Source organism: Homarus americanus, unplaced genomic scaffold, assembly GCF_018991925.1.
Source record: "Homarus americanus isolate GMGI-L3 unplaced genomic scaffold, GMGI_Hamer_2.0 scaffold22250, whole genome shotgun sequence".
Taxonomy (NCBI): domain Eukaryota; kingdom Metazoa; phylum Arthropoda; class Malacostraca; order Decapoda; family Nephropidae; genus Homarus; species Homarus americanus.
In genome coordinates, this window is record NW_024741189.1 from 11695285 (window position 1) to 11720143 (window position 24859).

At 35.7% G+C, this 24859-nt stretch overlaps 1 protein-coding gene across 1 annotated transcript; it reads left to right on the plus strand.

Moving 5' to 3' along the window:
• Nucleotides 1–65: 65 nt before the first annotated feature.
• On the plus strand, nucleotides 66–24859 carry LOC121875639 (DNA polymerase alpha catalytic subunit-like). Its single transcript, XM_042380250.1, has 29 exons — nucleotides 66–153; nucleotides 1666–1790; nucleotides 2447–2543; nucleotides 3280–3488; nucleotides 4195–4455; nucleotides 4663–4761; nucleotides 5850–5986; nucleotides 6262–6397; nucleotides 6864–7028; nucleotides 7941–8129; nucleotides 8533–8709; nucleotides 11239–11440; nucleotides 12296–12564; nucleotides 12971–13152; nucleotides 13296–13414; nucleotides 14280–14404; nucleotides 14624–14839; nucleotides 15410–15553; nucleotides 16745–16853; nucleotides 16971–17110; nucleotides 17529–17734; nucleotides 17989–18091; nucleotides 19664–19825; nucleotides 20480–20654; nucleotides 21339–21520; nucleotides 22819–22956; nucleotides 23096–23212; nucleotides 23840–23927; nucleotides 24249–24859. Exons 1-29 carry the CDS (start codon nucleotides 132–134, stop codon nucleotides 24392–24394), a joined length of 4440 nt encoding a protein of 1479 aa, XP_042236184.1. The 5' UTR covers nucleotides 66–131; the 3' UTR covers nucleotides 24395–24859.

Here is a 24859-nt window from a genome sequence, read left to right on the forward strand (position 1 = left end):
AAATCTGGGCGTTTCAGAATACACGTGTCTGAGACGATACTGTCCCGGATTGTTGTTATTGTTTATGATCTTCGCGCGCAATTTCATGACCTGAGAAGTTCCTACTGTGTGTAGTATTATTGTCACACATAATGGAGACAGAAGGAGAAAAGGGTGAGATATATACACAAGTTCCTGTCTACAAATACAGTGAATCAGCGAAATTTGTATTTTACTATTTTCTCAATGTTATACGCGAAAAAGGATTCACAATGTCAATTTGGTACAATCTTCAGCCTGACAACTTAAAGTGTTCTGTATAATTATGTTAACTAAATACTGTGTAATTCTTAAAGATATATGCATTTAATTGTGCCCACTTTGGCCTATGTAATGTCTGTAATGTTTATTCATAGTGGATATTTTGCCATGACCGGCTAAGTTCCTATTAATGTTATTTTACCGTGAGTGCACTCTGATTGGCTCGGTATTTTCTGTTTAATATGAAGGGGGTCCACATCCCCCGGCTAGGAAGTTGGGTAAGGTTAGTTAGGTTTCTTTGGTTGGTTAGGTAGGATCTATTAGGTCTACGGATACACTCCATTTCGTCACCAACCCGGTTCATCACCAAAGAATCCACTGACAGACCGTTAGTCACTGGTATTATAGTGATAAATTGTAAGTTATTATTTTACACGAATAGAAATTACACATGTATACCGACTCGAAATTTATTGTGTTATTATTATACATGATTATTAATTATTTAATAAAGAAAACGATTAAAACATTAATAAATAAACAAAATACAGAACAAATGAAGGTATTTTTTCTTCACCACCTTGGTTGATTTGCAATTACAACTAGTTGCTGAGCACTTGCTAAAATCATGCACAAGAAAAGTAAATCATGACAAATAAGTCTGTCTCTGGAAGCTGTGGGATGAATATGAAGAAAAAATATCACCACTTCTAATTTCCTAAAAAAAGTCTGTCTTCTTCCAGGCTTGCATGAGTAATAACAATGCAGTGATATCCCCGTTAGCCGGAACAATTGGTGCAGAGCACTTCCATGAATGAGAGATTTCAGGGTAATAAGGTGACTCAGAGCCGTAAAAAAATCCCTCATCCCTGGAATTTTCCGGGTAACAGAAAAATGTTCTCGGAATTTCCAGAAGTTGCTCATTACATCATGTCTCGAACCCGGAAAAATATCCCTCGTCCCCCGAATTTTCTGGGTAACGGAAAAATTTTCTCGGAATTTCCAGAAAATGCATCTGATTTTCATCTCTCAAACCCAGAAAAATGCTCCACCATCCCCGGAATTAATCCGGAATTTTTTGGGTATTGGAAAATTTCAATTCCGGCTATCAGAGAATTCTGGGTTTGGGGGATTCCAGCTCACGGAGATATTACTGTATTGAAATAATTGCACTTTAGTTGTGGTTTTCTCAGGTTATAATGAAGTTGCCCTCACTGCAATACCGTATTAATTGAAATCGATGACCAGGATCCATTTGGATAAATGATTACAGTATGTGGTAACAAAGGAAGCACAGGGTCTGAGAAACAACTTTACTCCTGATGTTGTCACAAAGGACTTTCTTTGGTGTTTTTGGCCAGATGTGTGAAATTACAGCATTACAGCATTACAGATCACCTTGAAAATGTGAATTTCTCAATTCAGTGTCCAACGAGTCTGCTGAGAGCCTGGCAACTTCAAGATCCCGCCGAACTCTTAAAGATAAACATGGTCGATTTGCTGCACTACAAAGACTCAAGGATTTAAAGGGATCCAAACATAAATATGAAGTAAGTTAAAAAAAGGGGGGGGGGGGTAAATAATAAACAAAAGAGTGCTGTATTTTATTATTAACATATTTACTTTTTATTTATTTTTCCTTCTACCTGGCATGCTGTACACCTCTAGAATATTAGTCACCAGATGATATGCACTGATTAGATCTATCCTTGGAATTAGCGCACACTTAGTTGTTCCTCCCCATTAAGAACATATGGTAAGAATAGAGGAACTGCATTGGGCCTGTTGGTCCTACTAGGCAGCCACTGTTTACACCCAACCAATTTTACCCATGTATGTTTCCAGCCAATATGTAATTGAAACAATCCAACAAATTTGAGTTAAAGATGTTTGTTAACATGTTCCACTGAATCACAACTATTTCTAAACCAGTGTTTACCTGTTGCCTTCATGAATCTAAATTTTTCTTAATTTAAAACCATTTTGATGTGTTTGCTTTGCTCTTGATTTGATAGTTTTTAATACCTGTACAGTACATTGCCTTCATTTAACCTCATCTTCCCTTAACACAGAGTGATCATATTGCCACTGACTAAATCTCTCAAGTGCTTATCAGTGCATAGTACAGTATAATAAGCATAGTGATGCATGACAGTAGGCTTAGCTTGAAAATAGGCATTCAGGATCAATCCTTTGTATTTTACAGATTGCTGGAGTTAAGAATGTTTATGAGGAAGTAGATGAGCGTGAATATTCCAAGAGACGACAAGATCGCCTAGAAGAGGATTGGATTATTGATGATGGTAAAAATTCACAATTATCTAGAAAATTTATTTGTAGTATGCAAGTAATTTATATAGAATCAAGGTATGCTAGTTGCTCTAAGAAAGTGTGGTGTGGAAAATAGCCATAAAATGATGAGTATAGTTATACAGCGCTGGACTGTATTTACATCATTGTATTCAAGAAAGAGAAGTGCATGAATAACTTGTTTTGTACAAGCATTTCAAAGATGGTCTAATGATGGGAACAGTGTACCTTTATTTATCCCAATTGTGGTACTTGATTTCAGTATATTTTGTCAGGTTGCTCCCAGACTAAATGTGCTGTCAAATTTAGGTACAGAAATCGTGTGAAGGTTACCCGCCCTCTTCCTCTCCCACCTTTTTTCAACTTGTGATTAAACACCCTGACTGCCTGGGGAGTTGGGTTGAATTAATTAGATCATGTTATTCTATGTTATATTAGTTAATTAGCGTTGGGTTAATCTTTCTGTGAAATAGACTGAAGGAGCTAATCTTCACATGATACCAGGAGTGTATAAATTTTCACTTGATCTGTATGTTATCCAACTGAACTTATTTTTATTTTGCCATGTTTACATTTAGATAATCAACAAACTGCCCTGTCTGCTATTGGCCTCATAAAAGCACACCTTGGTAAACAAAAATGCTTCAAGGAATTCTTTCATATACAGTGTACTGAATTTGGATTTTAATGCAATGTAAAATTTATTTAAAAGAAAAATATTTTCTCAAGATGGTTCAGGGTATGTGGAAGATGGCAGAGAAATCTTTGATGAAGACAATGATGGTGACATATTCCTGTCAAAAAAGGGAAAAGCTAAAATTGGTAAAAGGTTTAAAGGATCCAGTGAGAAGTCGTCGGGGACATCAACTGTCCGGCACGGCTCAGGGAATATAAAAAACATGCTGATCAACATGCCTGCAAAGAGGAAAAAGGCTGAGGTATGAAAAGCTACAAAGTTATGTTTTATTAACTGATTAGTTGTGTGTTCAATTGCTAAGCTGTATATGATGAATTGCCAAGTTGAATGTGATGTGGAAATATTCCTCTTGTTAAAAGCAATATATTTTGTTATTCTCATATACTGTACGATGTTTCACTTATGCCAGAACCTCCCGTGTAAGGGGATTGGCTAAGATGGAAGAGTCTCCAGTCTGCCTTATTATTATAATACATGCATTCTTTCCCCTCTATTTCCCTTATTTCATCCCCTGCTCTACCTTTTCCTTCCACGATGTAGGCAGTGTCCCTCTTACTAAACATTTGTTAAATATATCAAATACTGTATATCCTCTTTATTCCATGTATCTCCTTTACATCTTTCTGATGTAAGGAACCATCCTAGTGAACCTCTACCACTCCACAGTTTGCATTGCCTGTCTTCCCTGCCATTCCAAGTGCCCTATTCACCAAACTATTGCCTATCCTTTCCATTCTGGTAACCCTCACTTAAATTACCTCTTTAGTATGAATTTTAGAGCATTTTGTTCCATTCTCAATTTATATTTCACTGCCAGAAGTTGAAGTAAGAATTATTTTACTGTCTCTGAACTCCCTCTTTATCATCAAACATACATTCCTCCTGTAGAATTCTCTCTCTCTCTCTCTCCACGTAGCTCACTGACAATTAAAATTATTTATTATCAGACACTTGTGCGACTTGATGATGATGATGTCCTCGGGGACATCTTACAAGACCTTGACAAAGAACCTGACACAGTCCGCCCACCACGACCTACCTTCCTCAAAAAAGAGAAGCCTAAAGCCTCTCCGGTTGCAAATAAAGGGCCAGTGAACCCTTTTGCCAGACCTCAGATCACCACTCCCATCCGAGCCAAGGCATCCCTTAATCTACTCAAGCCTCGCAGTATATCTGAAGAGAATGTTGTCAAGGGGGCTTCTCCTAGGGTACTGTTTGGATATTTATTTGGGTCATTATGTTGGGGGGTGAAGGATTCTGATAATCTTGTAAATAATTCAAGTACTGTACTGAATTTAATGTCATTTGTTTTTGAGTGGTCAGCAGCTAAATTTATATACAATACTAGTATCATTAATTACTTTAGTTTGTAGTAACAGCTTTTTTTTATAACTTCAGTGGTTTCTCTTTCACAGGCTAAGAGGTCATTGGACATAAAAGAGGATCCACCATCTCAGCAAATTGAGCAGTTTGATTCCATGGATATTATGGATGGGGACTTTGATATGGAAAATGTGAGTGTATGGTATACCTGTAGTACCTACATATACAGGTATATTTGGATGGAAAAATTCTGCATTTCTCCTCTAAGAATCCTACTGTGGTAATGACTTAGGTTACCGTCATCACTGGGAGAATTAATACAGACTGAATATTGGTATTACTGTTCACCATTTACACAAGGGTTTCTCTGGGAAGTTTGTGAAGCTTCATGGTCATTTCCAAACTTTGAGGAGTAGGGGGGTTAGGAAAAGAGAAAAGTTTGGGATTTGAAGATTTTTTTTTTTCCATAATTTTGAGTCCTAGAAGCACAAGGTGAGACTGCTACATGTGGCAATAATATAATGAACAGGAGTATTATTAGGTGTGATAGACTGAAATATGGATGTGTTGGGCCTGATACATTATAGTGCCTTGAGGAGTGCATTTAGTTATAGAATTTTTCTGAATAGAATACAATACATATAGGTTTTTAGAGGGATGGAATCTCAGGATTTGTTTCTAAGGATTTTCTTTATCATCATTATTCTATGGGGACACTTACACTGTAGGTTGAAATGTTTATTGAACTTAACTTTTTTATATCAGTGTTGCTGATCATAGATTTAAGATTGTCTGACAGAACTCTATCTACTGGAAGTACAGTATCTAGAAGCCTAAAAAAATGGGAATTTATTAGGAGAGCAATGTAAAACATGTGAAGAAGGCAACAGGAAAGTTTAAAACAAATACAAATACCTGTACTGGATTCTACCCACACTTGTTCATCTCCTCAAATAGCATACACAGTGTACAGAAAAAAATCTTTAGCCTCTAGCTTCCACATTAATTCACATTGCTTCTTTGCATACTCAGTTGAGTTGTGTGGCCCAGAAAATAACTCTATTCTTTATTCTTTTAAGATGAAGATAATTATTGAATGAAATTCTTGCAAGTATACTGCATATACAAATGAGATTGAATAAGAATATGACGTATATGTTGCTGATATGGTTGGTAGTAAGCCTTTGACTTACCAGTGGATAGAGTTAAGCTTTATAGTTTTAATACTGTACAGTAGTTGTATAGTCATTCAAAATTTAATATGGCAATGTTTTTACAGATGGAGGCATTGATTGTTGATGAGGAAATGAAAGAATCAGGGAGTATAAAAGAAAAAAAGATGGAAATATATGAAGAAAAGAAAGAAGAAAGGGATGATGGATTGAAAACTGACTCTAACAGAGGATTTTCAGCAAGGTGGATTTTTTGTTTTTGCTTTTCCATGGCATTAGGGGTATTGTTCAGAGGGAGTGAGGGAGATCGATTGAATGTTTTGTAAAGAAAGCCTATTAAGAGAAAGTGTAGACATGTAAGAACATTATTGAAATTCTGTAATCCATTTTTTTTAGCTAATAAGGCACTGTGCTGCTGTCCTATTTGTGACGGCTGCACTTTTTATTTCAATTTCAAGCAAATTTTCATACTTGGGCTTCATTTTTATGATATTTGTTTTATGTATATCTTTTCCACAGACCCAAAGTTGATGAAAGCCAACTAGCAACTGGATGGGAAACTATCAAGGGAGAGTTAAAAGAAGCACAGTTCAACCAGGATGTCCAGATTGATTCATCCCAGCTCCCTCTTACCACTAATGCCGAAGGAGACCAGGTAGATATCCCTGTTATTGGCTCCTATTGACCAAAATATTTTGGTATTGGGGGCAATTTGTGATGCTGTCCATCCATCCATCCATCTATAAGTACAGTAGATGGATTCCATACAGTAACTAAAGTTCTATAGGACACAGTGAAACCAAGCATCAGGCAAAATTTATCTATTTACAGTTAGTTCTTTGGTCTTGGTCAGGGGAATCAGCCATTTAATTTATGGCTTAAGTTAAAACTTATTAGAATGTTTAGATTGGGAGGAACATTCTCAGGCTTGTTGGCTCATATGTTATGTTAAATTGATCCTTGCTCTTTATTGAAGTGCTTGGTTGTTATCATCTTTTTCAGGTATACATGATATTAATATTTCAATAACAGTGTCTTTACCTATAACTAATCTTTATTTATCCAAATGACTAGAACCAGAAAAACGATATTCCTTCATGATGTTCATATGAATTCCACAGGTTTTGCGATTTTATTGGTTGGATGCCTATGAAGATTACTTCAAGCAACCAGGAATAGTCTACCTGTTTGGCAAGGTGTGGGTCGAATCAGCTCAGACCCATATCAGCTGTTGTGTCACTGTCAAGAATGTAGAGAGAAGAATATACATCTTACCTCGAAAAAAGGTAATTATTTTTTATGATCTAGGGGTTATCTCTTATCTTATTTCATTTATTACCAGGTAAATATTACTTTCTTTATTTAAATGCAATGAAAAAATACCTCAAAGCCTTGGTGTAAAACCGCTAAAGGAATGCATCAGAATCGTTTTAAGCCTGGAAATGAATTGTCTTGGAGTTTCAGAACACAAGCTTGTTTGGAAGAAAAAAAAAGGTGATCACTGAAATTAAAATCACTTCAGTACCAGCAGAAAGCTGACAAATACATTCATAATTTATTTATGTTTCTGATTCCTTCTTTCTGAAGTACTGTAACATGTTCTGAGCTTTTATATACTGTCGTTAACCTAAAAGCACAGGGCTGGTCCTACCTGTTTCGGGGCCCTAAGCAGGATTTTGTTTAGCCCACTCCCTTTCCTCATTGTACGCTGCCCAGTTGCATTCAAACTCATATAAGCCTAAATCGTTTATTTAAGGACATCTGAATTTCATTGCACACTATCACACATACATCATACATATAGGCACAATGTGCATGGGCAAAAACAAACAATAAATAACAGTAAACATTGATGTTATACATGACAAATAGTCATTGATAAATTCTATCTGCCCCACCACCACCACAAAAAAAAATATATGCTGTAAATTTTTCACACTGTATAGACAATTATCATGCTTTTGGCATTGGTATGCTTCATCGGCCCAGCTGCGAGCCTGAGCCAGTTTGAAAACCATTAGCCCTTTCGGGATTTTTAAAAGGGTAGAAATAAATTAGAAAGACATTGCTTAAGGACCCCCTAGAGATTGAGAGGTGCCCTAAGTGTTCGGTTGTGGGGTGAGCCGGCTCTGTAAAAGAAGTTGTTTCAAGAAATGTGGTGGCTGGAATATTTTTTCATGGTTCTGTTCATATTTCAGAAAGTTAATCTGAAGACCAATGAAGAATTGGGCGACATAACTATGATGGATGTTTATGAAGAGTTTGACTCCACTGTGTCAAACAAATTCAAGATTCTTCAGTTCAGGTCAAGGACGGTCACCAAGAAGTATGCTTTTGAAAAGTCTGAAGTTCCTCAAGAATCAGAATATTTAGAAGTCCGTTATTCTGTAAGTTATTCCTCGAAAACCATGTTTTCATGGGTCATTTTGTTTTTATAGTTCACCATTATGTAGAAAATTGTGGTGTTTGTCTGTTGGCATTACTGTATACAGTATTTGATTTCTGTTGAGTAACTTTCTTTATCCAGTTCTTGTCATATATCTTGAAGATTATTCTCAAAAGTAAAATAATGATCATACATTTGTTGTTGTTGTTTTTTCTCGTAGTTTCTGTGTTACTAGAGTTGCATACCGGGTATGTATCGTACTCTTTCTCTAAAGGTAGAGCTATTATGTTAACATGGCATGGGCTTTGCAGTTAAGTTATTGTTCTTATTATTATTATTAAAATTAGAGAGAGAAAGATAGATGCTACTAATATGTGTTTAATTTTGAGTTTGCTGTGTTACAGGCCAACCTTCCAGTTCTTCCCAATGATTTGCGTGGTAATACATTCAGTCATGTTTTTGGCACCAATACATCCCCCTTGGAAATATTCTTACTTGATCGGCAAATCAAAGGCCCGGGATGGCTGGATGTAAAGTTACCTCAGTTACCATCTCCAGCTGTGTCTTGGTGTAAAATAGAGGTTAGTTCATGTATCTGTTATAGAACTCAGAGAGAGAAAGTTGATAATCTTTCTTCCCTTTCTCTTCGCCGCAATGTTGCTTCACTCTCTCTTTTACAGGTACTTTAACGGGCAATGTTCGGTGGATTTGGCATCCTGTGTGCCACCGGCAAGGCCGTGGGCTCGTAACACTCGCCTTGCCCGCGATGCCCACCGTTTCTCTGTGGATGTTGATCACACTAGAATAACCCGTTATACAGGTTGTACCTCTCTCGTCCGGCATTCTGTGGTTCGGAACGATTTTAGTTTGTCCAATAGGTAGATAGGCAGCTTTTTTTTTTTTTTACTTGTCTGAATTATTATTATTATTAAAGGAGTATGAAATTTTTGCCCCTCAGGCCCCAATGTGGGTCAGTGACCTATGCCCGGGTGCGCTAATCCCCTTAAAGAAAAAAAGCCGCGGGAAATTAAGGTTTGTTTACATCCGGCAGTTCGGCTGCTCTCTCTCTCTCTGCTTGTCTATACAGAGTACAACATTTAACCCTTCAATATATATGAGCAGTAAATAAGTGTTGCTTTCATATTCTTATGTAGAGTAATGACGATATGTTTTCACATGTGCGCACTTACATACTCGCAGTCTCACTTTTTTTCACCATTAATGGTTAGCTACTTATATTGTTCCATTTATTAACATTAAATAACATTACAGGTACTTCAAACAACCATATTAATTGTTTTACATTAATTTTTCTACAGCTAAAATCAGGGTCTTATTTTCTTCAGTTTTATATGTAGAACCAATTAGTCACTGGTTTTGTAAGCTTTAACATAAACAATGCCGGCAGCCGTCTCATCTCCTCTAATATTCCACGTATTATTAACAAATTGTATTGTTAATTTTGCACACACAAACATTAATTCAATAAAAACAAATTCAGAAACACTAATTAAAATGTATATGAACAGTAAATAAGTGTTGCTTTCATATTCTTAAGTAAAGTAATGACGATATGTTTTCACGTGTGCGCATGCGCACTTACGTACGCGATCTCTCTTTTTTCTTTACCATTATCATTAGCTACTTCTATTATTCCATTTATTAACATTAAATAACATTACTTAAAACAACCATATTAATTTTACTACAGCTACAGCCAAGGTCTTATTTTCTTCAGTTTTATATGTAGAACCAGTCAGTCACTGGTTTTGTAATCAACGAAAACAATGCTGTGTCATTTCCTCGTGTGTTTTAATATTCTACGTATTATTAATGAATTGTATTGCTCATTTTGCACACATAAACATTAATTCAATAAAAAAGACACTCAGTAATAAACAATAATGAATCTTTTGTACATAAGATAAATGACGCTGTTTACACGATTATGAACGTCGTCTGCACGTTGGCGGGCCATTCAAACCCGTCGAAATTCAAGTTTCCGCCGTCAAAATTTTTATTTATTTATTTTTTTGTGTGTGTTCCAGTAAAATACGTTAAGAATTAAAAACTCGCAAAATTTGAGAAGCTACTATACAACATTTAACCCTTCAATATGTCTTCAAAGAGACCATGATGCAGAGAAAGTGGTGCTAGTGCTTCCAAGCATCAGCACAAGCCACTATCTATCCAGGAAAAGGGTGAATTTCCATGGTCCGGCACCGGTCAGGTCCCGAGGTTGCCGGACTAGAGAGGTACAACCTGTAGTACATCCTTCTTTCCTCACACAGCTAAACTGTGGAATGCTCTGCCTTCTTCTGTGTTTCCATACTCGTACAATCTGTCGCACTTCAAAAAGCTGGTTTTATGACATCTTCGTGGTGTAGATTAATATAATCTTTTCTTTTCTATTTTTATTTCTTTTTACTCTTATTTTTTTGCCCCCTAAGCCCTGTTGTGGGTCGATGACCTGTGCCCAGGTGGGCTATTTCCCGTTAAAAAAAATCAGTAACTGGTTTTTCACTTAAGATAGGTGGGCTGTATGTTGTTTGATCAAGTGTGACGAAAGACTTTCAAGTTCTGGAGATCAGGATCTTAAGTTGAAAGATGTTTGCACATATATTTTATTAATATTGAAAACAATATTATGTAACCAAGTTCTTGCACTGCTTTCAACAAGGTGTCAGGGAAATTTGCCTAAATTATGGTTGGGTGGGTTATGAACACTTGAAGTTGATGGTTTTAGTTAATGTTACTATACTGTTAATTACAATCAACATTTTGCATAAGAGTCAAAATAGCTTCCTGCAGAATGTTGTGACAAATGTGTTGGATGATGGACAATACCAAAATGGTTCCACTGAGATGATCATAGCTGAAAGTACAGTTTGTCTGCATTTAGACAGGATAATTGTGATTAAGTTCTCTCACAGTTTCACCAAACTTGAAGAAGAAAAAAAACTATATGTCTGAGTGAGACACCTATGACAACATATCTCCGAGAACTGGAGGGGGTTTGGGGAATTTTCAGGTGGGTCTTTGCTATAATTGCTTATATATGGAGAGAAAAGGATCTTAACATGTTAATGCTCGTAATGTTCTACATCCAGGCAGTGTCGTTGAAACCAGACTATGTGACACCAGTATCAGGTTTGGCTACTCCTCCTATGGTAGTGATGACCATAAGCATGCGGACAACAGTGAACCCCAAGACTTACCAGAATGAAGTAGCGATGGTGTCCTGTCTTGTTCATTACGAGTTTCCACTTGACAAAGCTCCGCCACAACCTCCATTTCAAACTCACTTTTGTGGTGAGTCTTAATACTATATTTATAATTGTAATAGGAATATTTTTCTCATTATTCTCTTTATCATAGAATATGCTTTACAGTACATTTACAGTTTTTTTATTTGTAGCCTTTAGTTATGTATAGCCTATAGATATGTATTACCACTATTCAGCATATCCTTTGGTTACGACTTCAAGTGCAGCAGTTTTGAAAGTTTCAAGTACGGTAAGTATTAGTATTATTCATTTCAATCATTCAGTTATTCTATAATGGAGGTTAATCCTCTGGTCTTGAAGTGAAAAGTATTTTTTGCTTCCTTGACAATCTAAATATCCTTTCCCTTGTATCATTTGCACAATGCATTAATTTACTGCCATTAGAAATTGCCTGATACAGTATTCCGTTTTTAGATTTCAGTGATATCGTTGTACACACCCAACCCATCCTCCAGCTCACTTACACAGACATTTCATTTTTGCCATTGTTTTGTTCTTACTGGTATAATGCATTCGACTATGGTGCTCCCTTCCACAATAAGACCCCATTCACACCAAATAATGTAGCACTGTCAGTCAGTTGTTTATCCTTCCCCCAAATTTATATTGAGTAGGACATCAGCAGTGTATACTGTGCAGATGTGTGTGGCCTGAGTGGTCAGGTTCAAATTGAGGGTAGAGAATGGAGAAAAGAAATTTGTAAATACAGCACAGTATAATATTAATTGATAGAAAGGAGAACAGACAGGGTATTAGTAGCTCTGAGGAAGAGCATACACAAATGTTATAGAAGTGATTATCATCTTGGTATTTAATGTTTATGTTATTTATAAATCCAGATATGTACCTCCATTGCTAACTCTATTCATATTTTCAATAGCAATGACACACCCAGTAGATGTTACTTGGCCCTGGGACCTGAAGGATGTTCTCAACAAACACCGTGTAAAAGTTGAGAAGATTGATACTGAGAGAGCTCTTCTGGGCTTCCTGTTGGCTAAAATATACAAGATAGATCCTGATATTGTCGTAGGTCATGATTTCTTTGGATTCGACCTGAGTGTGCTGCTCCACCGTGTCGGTATTAATAAAATTCCTCATTGGTCTCGTCTTGGTCGACTGAGGCGGACACAAATGCCAAAGTTAACGGTTAGTATTCCTTATTATCTTTGAACATTAATATTACAGTCTGAAATTTTATATCCCTGTACTGTAGTCACCTTAGGTATGGAATTGCCTTAAAAGGGTTTCCATTTTTTTAATGCTCTTGGAGGGGTAGCAAGTTCTTGTTATGTGAGCCCCACAGTTTCTCATTAACCACTTGTATACAGGTTTCCTTCTGCTGAAAGAAATCATCTGGTGTTAGCCAAATAGAATATTATAAGTGGTGTCCCCAGAGTGAAGGGGTTAACAAGATTTTAACTGGATTTATTTTTATTTTATTTTATTTTTTTTATTTTTTTTAATAGGCTGCAGATATGAATTATTGTTTATAGATAGATGTGAAAAGGATAATCTTATCATCCAGTTTTTCTAAATGTATCTCTTAACACAGGGGAAGGGATTTGCAGAGAAAATAGCAATGTGCGGTCGTCTTGTTAGTGACTTAAAGATCTCCTCTAAAGAGCTTATCAGAGCCAAAAGTTATGATCTGGGAGCATTGGTCTTGCAAGTTCTTCGTGTACCTGTGGACCAGTTTAAGGCATTAACTGTAGAAGAAGTAAAAAAGATGTATGAGTAAGTATTTCTACAATGGAAAAGATGCTTCAGCTTTGTACATTTACCATAACTTGAGATTTCACTTTAGCTGATAATATTATACTTGTTTCATAGAATATCTCAAGTCTTGTATAGATGAGTGACTAATTTGTCATTTGCAGATCATCATCAACATTACTTCAGCTTGTGTCACTAACCATGCAAGATGCGTTGTATGTTCTCCGACTTATGTGCGAGTTGAATGTACTGCCTCTAGCTCTACAAATAACAAACATAGCTGGTAAGAAATACATATATAGATATTAAATTTGTAGGCAGCATATGGAAGTTGAGGGTATAAGAAAGTGAGTGAGGTAATTCCCCCCTCCCCCCTCCAATTTGTGCGGGTGTGCTCTACCACTGGCCCCATATGTTGTCTCTGTATTCTTGATCCACTATACGGGGTGCATTATATATAAAAGTAGGAGTGGAGTAAAGATGGACTAGGAATGTCATAGTAGAACATGTGTTATAAGGCAACCAGGGCAAATGACAATGTGCGATTGCCTGTGCTTCTCTTGATTCTGGCTTCCCTGTGCCAAAGCACAAAAGGGTGATAAAGATAGAATGTTTCAGGGTCATTGATGAGTATGTGTTCAGTAAACCTCTGGTCCATTGCAACCCACTCCTGGGTTGCTTCCAACCAATTGTGCAATTTTTGCTCTTTCATAAGAAATTACAGTACTAAATGACTAATCATGCAGATTAGATCAGGTTACACTAAAATCCTGGATGCACTCTGGAGAGCAAGACACTAGCCAAAGCTTTGCCCCTTGGCCTCTTTAGAAAACAGCATGCTTGTGTCAGTCTTCTGATGCCTTCACTGAAGTCATTGATCATTTCATATAATTCATATTCAGTGTTTCTGAATTATAGCTCATTATTAATCTTAAAATGATTATATTTGAGAAAAGAAGGAGATATGGTTTTACCAGCAATTCTGTATGAAGTTAGAAGTAAGGTTTTTCCCTGGGATTTGTTATTCTCATCAGGAAGGTATGAAAATAAGCTTAGTTATCACTTTACCATAATGTCCTTGGCAGGCAATATATAGTACAGTATAGCAGAGGTATTTGATATTTATTAAATATTATATTTTCCAACAGGAAACATAATGTCACGTACACTACTTGGTGGTCGATCAGAGAGAAATGAGTTTCTCCTGCTTCATGCATTTACTGAAAAGAACTTTATTGTTCCTGACAAGCAGTACAGCAAAGCCAACCAAAAGGTACTTTAGTTAAGTCCTTTGTATATCAGACATACGTGTTATTTTCATTTCTTGTTGAAGTAATAATTAACATATACTACTACTAGAAGCATTCATGGGAGTTGAAACAACATTCAGTATTACTTTCTGTATGTTATCCAAAGTCTTTTTAGCCTTTATTAATTATTGGTCATTTCTGTTTTATTGTGACTTGTTCAGACTTTCATATTAACTCAATAGGTTCCCTCAAATGACAACAAAATTGGTGAGGAGGAAGATAATGAAAAGGAGGGAAAGGGGAAGCGAAAACCTGCATACACTGGTGGTTTAGTCCTGGAACCTAAGAAGGGTTTCTATGACAAGTATATCTTGTTAATGGACTTCAACTCTCTATATCCAAGTATCATCCAGGAATACAACATCTGCTTTACCACAGTCCAACAGATGAATGGAGAGGTAATATTTTAAAATTTACAGTAGGTGCTTTTAATTTTTATAGCTGCCCCCATTGTGTAGCATATGAAGTGACAGCTAAACCAGATGGACAACTTTGGGCTTTGTTTTGGAAGGGGCTAACTAGTGCAGAGTATATCTTACAACAGTTAGTGAGAGTAACCAATATTAAATGAAGTAAGATATAAACTGTACTGTGTTTGTTCCTGATTCTGGCTACCCTTCATCCCTTTATCATAGTGGGAAAGTACTTGCAGGATGGACTAATCAATCTTGAAAGGAAACATTTTGATTTGCTGCCCATGAACTTCTGTCATGTCCAGTGTTTTGTCATTGTAATTGTTATACTGTAGTTACTGTACTTTAATAAGAGTAGCTGGACTTGTTTATTATAGCTAGAGCTGTAGATGATGTACTGCATAATTTTTTTTTATATATATAACCACAAGTGGAGTGCATAATTTTAGTTGCTATATCTTTGGGTATTTTCTTCCTAGAATTGTTACTTTAATTGAAATCAAATATAAATGAAGTCAAGTACACATTAATAATCTTGCTTTTCCCATTTGACAGGCTAATGAAGAGTTACCAGCACTACCAGATCAGGAATTGGAGCCAGGAGTGTTACCAACAGAGATTCGAAAGTTAGTGGAGAGCAGGAAACAAGTCAAGCAGATGATGAAGCAGCCAGATCTATCTAATGATTTGAAGCTGCAGGTTTGGGAATAATTGTTTTACATACTTAGAGAATGTAGTTAAGCTTTATCCTTCCCATCTCTCTTGTTAGCTAATTTCTTTTTCAAGCCCAACCCTCAATGACAAGAATTTAGTATTAAGTAAAGCCAAACTAAAGAAGTTTCATATAAGAATTCATAATACAGAAGTTACTATTTAGATCATGACTGATATTTACATAAAGGATATCTCTTGATGTATATAATGTTTATCAAGTATAGTTGGGCCGATACACCATCAAACGGGACCCTTTCAATATTTTGTTCATATTTAACTCTTTTCAGATAAATTAAAGCATCACAAGATTGAATTGATTCAGTCATAATCATTTTAATTCATAAGTAATGCTGCAATTGCTAGATATATCTTGAACTGCAGCTATAGTCTTAGAAGGTAATATTTATTTACTTGTGTGTATGTGTTTATATTGGTCATGTTGCTTATAATATGTGTAATGTGCTATAGTGCAAAAATTTCCTATAGGCTAAAGAAAAGGTTAAGTATGAATAATATGTAACAGAAGGATATTATAAAACGAGCTCTTTTGTGACACATTTTGAGAGTGAATGGGATGAAGAAATTATGAATTGTAAAGATAAACATTTCTAATGGTATTGTAAATAAATGAAAAATGGGTGATTGAGTGTGGTTATTAGTGCATGGAGAGATTTACAATAGTGAAAAAAAGAGTTTCTTGGTGAAAATTGGTACATTTTTATTGGATCTGATATAGTGTATAGCTACAGAAGTATGCATTGGAAAAATCATTTGCCCCAGAAGACCTCACATGATCCCTTAATATACAAACATGTGTGGTGAAGATATTCAAGACCAGGCTTTAAATTGTTAGTTGAAACAGTTTGTGTTAAATTGCAAAAAAATTGCAGGTCGACTATGCAGTATTTTTTTTATTCTTGGATGTCATTTATTAATTATTGAATATAAAGTGGAGGTAAAGAATTGTAGGTTTACTCTGAATTTGGGATATAGGTACAGTAAACTATTGATTTGGATGAGTTATATATAAATGATTTCTATATGTTGTTGTTAGATGCGGAACATGGTGAAACTTTGAAAGGAAAGAAAGTAGGCAGTGTTATATTAGCTCTTGAGTTCCTTCTTTACCTCCAGGCTTACTGTACTTAATTTAACAGCCAGTAATATTCCCCACAGTATGACATCCGACAAAAGGCTCTGAAACTGACAGCCAACAGCATGTATGGATGCCTCGGATTCTCCTTCTCCAGATTCTTTGCACGTCATCTTGCAGCTCTGGTGACAGGTAAGAGGGTGGTCAACACTAGCAAATTAAAAAGAAAAGTAAATGTGATTAAAAATGAAAACAAAAAACATAAGTGTGTTTTAAGTTAATGAGATTGATAAATTGTGCACGTTTCAGAAAAGGGACGAGATATTTTACTGAACACGCGGGACCTTGTTCAGAAGATGAATTTTGATGTTATATACGGTGACACAGACTCCATCATGATCAACAGCAACTGCACAGATTATGACCAGGTTTTCAAACTGGGTCATAAAGTAAGTATTTATTGTCTTATTTTTTTACAGAATTGCTGTAATTTTTAGATCTGCCTGTGCATTCTCTTTAGAAAATATTTAATCCCAAGGCTTTGAGTCCACTACCTGCTGTCAGTGCTGTATCTAGGTTATTATCTGACTACATTAATGTAAATGTTTCTTCTCAAACAGACATGAACACATATACATTGGTAATGAATTTACAATTTCTCGTATACTGTACTATATTCAGCTTTAGCACTGTATATTAAAAAAAAGGGGCACTGATAGTATAATCTGAAGACAATGAATATTATGTGTACCCTATATGTGTTTACAGATGTTTCATATTCTCGGGGTTACAGATTTAATCATCATAGACTTGAAGATGAGGTCCTAGTACAGTATTTGTTTTAATTCCCAATTAATACTTTAATAGATCAAATCAGAAGTCAACAAGCTGTACAGGTTATTGGAACTAGAAGTGGATGGTGTGTTTAAGTATATGCTCCTTCTCAAGAAAAAGAAATATGCAGCCCTCACAGTCACTAGACTTCCAAATGGTCAAGTGGTGGAGGAACAAGAACTCAAAGGTCTAGATATTGTGAGACGTGATTGGTCCCAACTTGCATCAGATTGTGGAAAGTAAGTTTTAATTAATAATGGAGTTTAGATTCTTAATGTTTGAAGTGTGAAAAGTGTAATTATATTAATGATTAAAGAGAAATAGAAAGATTGTGTGTGTGTGTGTGTGCATGTACTCAGTGTATTGATTGATCGTGGTTTGTGTAATATTTACATGGGCTACTATGCAGAAAATGGCCCATTAGGTGAAGGAGAAGTTATGGATAAATGATTTGTTGATATTGTATCTCACAACTTTTGTATTCTCTCCACAGGCACATTGTGTCACAGCTTCTCTCTGATCAAGGTCCAGATGAACGCCTTGAAAATATCCATATGCACTTAGAGCGTCTTAAAGCTGACCTGGAAGCCAGCAAGGTAATACAGATATCCCCCACGTTACAGAAATTTGTCCACACAGAATTTGTAAATTATGACCACGGCCCGTAAATTTGATCTTACGGAATGGGGTAAATTTTCTTAATTTTCAACACAAAAATCACAATATAGAAGGAAAAAAATGGCCAAAATTATAATTAATTTAGTGTGGGTTTCTTGGTGTTTGCTATCACCAAACGTTGGTACGCAGCATTCCCACACCACTGGACTCCGTTTGTTTATATCTCCCAGTGTGTATGCTTGATGTCTTGACCCCAGCTCTTGGAATTAACACTTAGGCACATATCTTATTCAAGACTTTCCAGTGTATTACCCATATTCAAGATTTGTGGAAAGAGGCCACCAAGTGCAAGTGAAAACAGTAGTACTAAAAGAGCTCGTAGAGGAATTGTTATTTTGGATACAAAACTTGATGTTTTATGGAGGTGTGATGTGGGAGAAAAACTTAGCTGGGTTAAGAAAACATTAAGGCTTGCTACATCTCCCAATAACTCCCATCGCACCACCTCACCTCATGCAGCACTACGTCATTTGTGGCGAGTTAAATTCAAGGGTTTTGTGTATTATCATATTATATCATAATATAATGGAAGTTAATGGGAAAATAGAGTTCGCATTACAGTCAACATTTTAAGGACGCAACCCTTCCGTAACCTGGAGGATTACTGATGATGTGTTGAAATTTAAAAACTAAATTGGTGTTATTACATGTATTTTTATTATTCAGTAGGTACTGTACAGTGATTCATATCCCTCAAATCCACCAATCAACAAAATGATGTGAAATCAATGTCTTTCACTTAATGTATTGCATTGAAGGTTTTGACACTTTTCATTTGTAAGTACTGTACGGTCATTCAGGCACCAGTGATTCCAGATTAGCCAGCTGGTTTGGCAACTGCTGGGTGTCAGTTGGTGTTTATCTTCTATGTAGTGGGGAGCTGTGAGCAAATGTCCACAAACTCTTTTGTCCTTTAAAACTTTTAGCCTATTAAAAAGTGTTTAAAATGGGTTCCAAGAATGGAAGAGTGGGGTAAAAAGAAAATGTGTGTATAACTGTTTCAGTCAAGTTAAAAATAATAGATAATCTTGAAACAGGTATTGCTGGAACAAAGATCATGTAGGAGTTTGACATATCTTAGCAAACAGTGTCTGATAATCAAGAAAAATAAAGCTATTTGCATTAAAGTTCGATGTCAGTCTTTGTATTTTAGTGTCAACAAGAATGACTTAGAAACAGCCAAAAGATGTTCTCTATCTACTATTGATCATTTACAGGGTTTATATTAAGTATAGTAATATTTTGGGTTGAATAGATTTATTATGCTTTATTTACACTGAATAATGTACTGTAGATTCTTTTCTCTATTTTGAATAATCCAGACTTTTGGCTAATGTGAACACCACCTCTCCCTAGTTAGTCCAGATAACTGTGGATTCACTGTACAGTAATAACTTTACTTTACCCATTACCCTTTTTTTATGGAGATATTAAACACATAATCTTTAACTTTTCTTGTTGACACAACTTTTTGCTACAATGTTGGACAGTTTGACCTTGGGACTCTGGCCATTACCAAGACTTTAACCAAGAACCCAGAAGATTACCCTGACAAGAAGAGTCTTCCACATGTTCAGGTGGCTATTCGTGTGAACTCTCGAGGAGGAAAGAAATTGCGTCAGGGGGATACTGTAGCTTATGTTATATGTGAGGTTAGTATGTTTGCCGGTATTCGATATGAAGTAGTTTATGATACATTGTGAAGTTGGTGTTTGTGCTGATATTTGATATACAGTTGTATCTGTTACATGGAAGGTGAGGAACTGGATAGAAAAGTACAAGTAGCAGAAGGTGACTGGGGACAGAAAGTAATTTGAAACTTTTGAAGGATATAAAGTATGTTGGGTCTTAGTATGTGGTGGTGTAAGTGATGCCTTAGTAAATTGTCATTAGGAGAAAGGAGACTACAGGAAGTCTGCCAGTTTTGGCATCACCAATTGACTCCTTTCATTGTTTTTCCAGGAGCGACTGAGGCTTATAAATTTCTGCTTAATTTGTCAGGTCAAGATTATGCTTCTAGGCAAAAAATAAAATCTTATAAGGGACAGAAGTGCTTTAACATCAAAATTTCCGGATTAATAAAAACTGTGCCATGCAGTCAAAGGCTGGTAATAGTTAAAAAGAAAAATATTGTGAGTAGTGTATGGGAAGATGACAGCGTGGAGAGTGAATGGATGAAGGATAGGTTGTCTTTGTTTTACATTTTGGCCACCTTGCAGCAAAAAAATAAAAAAATAAATAAATGAATGCCTACCCTGTAAAATAGTCCATCAACCATTAATAATATTATATTTTCCATTCTATAGGATGGCAGCAATTTAGCTGCAGTTCAGCGAGCTTATCATGTGGACGAGCTAAAATCCAATTCATCCTTGGTGATAGACAAGAAATACTACTTGGCGCATCAGATTCACCCTGTTGTGTCTCGCCTTTGTGACCCCATAGAGGGGACTGATGCTGCAAGAATAGCCGAGTGCCTTGGTAGGTGGTTGCAATATTAGTTTAGATTAACTACATCTCAGAGGCAATATATATTTGAAACAATGGTAAAGTTATTGATGCTGTATACTATACTAACATAGAGCTTGTCTTGCCCTACCTATGTAAAACAGAGGATATTGCTTTTAAGGTGTGTGTGTGTGTGTGTTTGCCTTTTACATAAAGACTTAAGCTTCTGGTAAGAGCAAGACTTAGGAATGATTGTAACTTTTAAATGTTTTGATGAATAGAGAAGGGGAATATTTTATGTGGTGCTTAGGGAGTTTTTCAAATGTAGTAGAATACTGAATAGAATGTCTGGATGCAAAATCAATGAACAAAATTGTTTGCTGTTATGCTGCCTTTTAAAGAAGTGGTAGATCAGAGAAGCAATATTACACATTGGTAACTAATTAATAAAGTTATTTTTCGGTCCAAATACAAGTACTAGGACCGAAACATACCAGCTCCCAAGATTTCACCTTTTATTTCCCCAATGTGGGTTTTTACTTAATTTACCAGTTTGGCCATTATAATTTCTGAATATATATAAAGATGTGACTAATGAACTGCATACCTTTCCACAGATTTAAAAAATATATAGTATATATAACCTTATGGCTGAAAATACACTATGTGTTTTGATAATTTGTCAGTTTTATTAGTTTGTATTTCCTTAATCCATAGGCCTGGATCCTTCTGGATATCGAGTTTCAAAACAGTTTGGACAAGTTGAAGAAGATGATGATATCTCATCCTCTCAGGTTTCAGATGAAGAGCGATATCGCATGTGTGAGAGGTTTACGTTCAAGTGCCCATCTTCAGAGTGTGACACGATTATTACTATGGACTCCGCTTTTCGTGGAGTGGTGGGTGATATGTCCTTTTATGTGATACATGTGATATAGCAAATATCTCATTAGACAGTCGAGCTCAGCACATTGAGGCAAATGGATTGTCCTCTTTGTCTTCTATAAATTACAGTGCCAACTCATCCTTGCATAGCTGTACCAGGGTTTATAAATCAAATTATCCTTCCGAGTATTACCATTCTTTTAAGAAATTTAATGGGTTAAACCTAAAGGTTGGGAATAACTTCAGAGTTTTCTTAGGCCATCCATGTGCTTTAAAAATACTGTAACTATTTATGATTTTGCATTACCAAAAACTTTCTTACCTCTGATATGACATAGTTTATATCTCATCATAGGTTTATTGTAAAATTGAGACAACTCATGGATATGTATAAAATAAATTGAGAGCTATATACCTTCCTAGGTGAACTCACATACTATACCCTTTTCTCACTTTGTATAATAGGGTGTAGTCTGAGAAAAGGTTCTACAAGGGAAACACAGATTTACATATCAGATGAGGGAGAGAAGTTATGTGGACCTACTATTCAAACTTCTCCCTCAACACAATTTTCTGCCAAACTATGCTTGGCTCCTAGTAATCTTAGCTGCACTGCAATGCAAGTGGCCTTAATGTTTTTCCTTGTATCTAGTAAATATTTCTTTTAATTATAGCATATTACTTATTTTTACATACATTTTGTGGTAATAGCTTTTATGAGGGGTCTTATATTGTAACTTGTGAAAGGAGCAGGAATTGTCATTTATATTATTTATGTACACATGACATCTTGGTACCTTATATCACACTAAGATGGTTACTTAGTCTCAAACTGATATGAGGACATTATTGTTCTTATTTTTATCTTCATTTTCATTTTGTTGTGATGAACTAAGGCATGTACAGTAGCAAAAAAAAAGTTTGCAACAGGGTGGGTCCGATGACATCTGAAATTATACGTACAACTCGTGATGTCTCGGGAGGGTTGGCATGCATGTCTTCACCCACTGTCAATCAGTATCCAACACGGGTGAGTTGGCATATAGGAATAAAATAAACAGTTAAGTGATTACTATCACATAGTATAAAAAGACAACACCCATATCCCAATACCTATAATCTGTGTTTAACACACAATATGCACATACTTTTTTTTTAGCTACTGTACACATGACTGCTTTCTGAAGGTCAATGCTACTGCTAAATTGATCTATAATCTGGGTTTGCCTGGGAACCATGGATAAGGTTATCTTTCTCTTAACCTTGGTTAAAATTAAGGTTTCTATTCAGTCTCATATTCTTTTATTTTCAGGGTACTGGTTCCAACCTAGAAGTGGCCTTGAAAAATTGTCCAAATCCTAAATGCAAATTTGAAATCTACTCCCACACAGCTCCAATTCTCAATAAATTAAGACTGGACATAAGGAATCATATTAAAAAGTACTACAGTGTAAGTTCACTCTTATTTGAAGCAACTTGCACTTCATATAATATGTTCATTAATTAAAAATTAAATGTGCATGGTACATTGGGGTATTAAAAATTATGGTGAAATTATTTTGTCTATACCTACGGTGTGTATTATTCAGGGATGGCTGATTTGTGAAGACCCTGGTTGCAGTAATAGAACTCGACGACTGCCACTTCACTTTTCAAAGGGTTTTCCCGTATGCAACTCATGTGAACGGGGAGTTCTCTTCAGGGAGGTAAGTAACTTGCAATATGAGTATTCCTACTAATTCATCCAACATTTAATAATCTCATAGTTCCTACTAATTCATCCAACATTTAATAATCTCATAGCTGTTGTGTTTATAGTGATTACCATTGCCATTTCTTTTTCTGATTTCCAGCTTCTCTTTCACATCTGTTGATCTTTCTATACTCACAATTTTCTCCATAATGCATTTATGCAATTAATCTCTGAAGCATCCTTCCCAATTTTCATAAATTTCTTACATTGTACAGGAGTTGATGATTACAAAATGCAGGTATACTATACATGATTACCGATTACCAAATCAGTTTTCAGGATCATGTAAGTACTTCAGCCAATGAGTGTGAAAATAATAATTTTGAAAAAAAAAATGACTGGTGTTGGGAAGAAGAATTAGAATGTTTAATTCTGTTGGAGTGTTTTGTGTTCTAACATAGATAACAAAAGTATCTGTAATATGTGCCTATCATAGTATGCCTATGTTCAGACCAGTCCAACATTTCTATCAATAAGTAGAAATAATTGTAATGAATTTGTGTATTTTAGCTATTGTGATTAAGAATTGATGGAGGTTAACTTTGCATAAGCTTTTGAAAACTTTTTATTTTCTTTGCAGTATACTGAATCACAGCTCTACAAGCAGCTGTGCTTCTATGATTACATCTTCGACTACCATAAAGCATGCCAGAAGAATAAAGATGACCGTGAGTATCAGCTTTACTCAGGTGGTTGAGTGTATCAAATAGTAGATGTTGAAAGGCTAAGGTCTTACACAGGTGCTATCAAGCTGTCAGATCATCAAAATAGATATGTACCGGGAAACTAATTAAAAAAAAAATACAGAATGTAGTGAATTAATGTTTTTGTGCATTTTATTTTCTGTAACTAATTTGCAGTGTGTGTACAGAACAAGACAGAAATAGAGGTAGGGTTCTATGACAGAATTTTATTTCAAATACTGTACAGTACATGTAATTTTGTTCAAGATGCACAATATGTATATAACAACATGAATTTGTCCCCAGGTCTTCGAGATGACACTGTTCGTAAAGCTTACAACATCCTCCATGCAGAAGTACAACGGGTGCTGAAGTTAAATGCATACTCAGAAGTCAACCTCACCAGACTGTTTGCAAGTTTGATGGCTAAGCCTCAAGCCAGAGGTTCTTAAACAAAAGAATCATTAAAAACATGTTGTAGATTGTCCATCAGCTGACTGCCATAAAACATTGTAGGCAGTAGTAAGAGAAGCATTTTGATATTAGAAAAAATTTCATCAGTCTGCCAACTCAAGCATCTCACTTGTCTTCTGCTACTTCAGCTAATTTTTCCCTAATCTAGGAGGGTTACATTAATAGTAAGACTATCTGTTGATGAAATTCTTACTGCAAGTAATTAATGATTGGTTCATCTGACTGTTTAGTTATAGTTCAGAATTTATTTCCAACAGTTATTGTGGGTCTACAGTATGGGTGCTTTGTGAAGGCTGTAAAATCCCTCCTTGTGATGATCTTTACTCTTCTCACAATAGTGATGCTATCAGTGACTAAGACTTGCATTTGTTACTGGGTTTGTGAATGAGTGGTGGATTAGCTATTATAAGTATTGTATTGAGTAAAAACAAATTCTTTCTCCA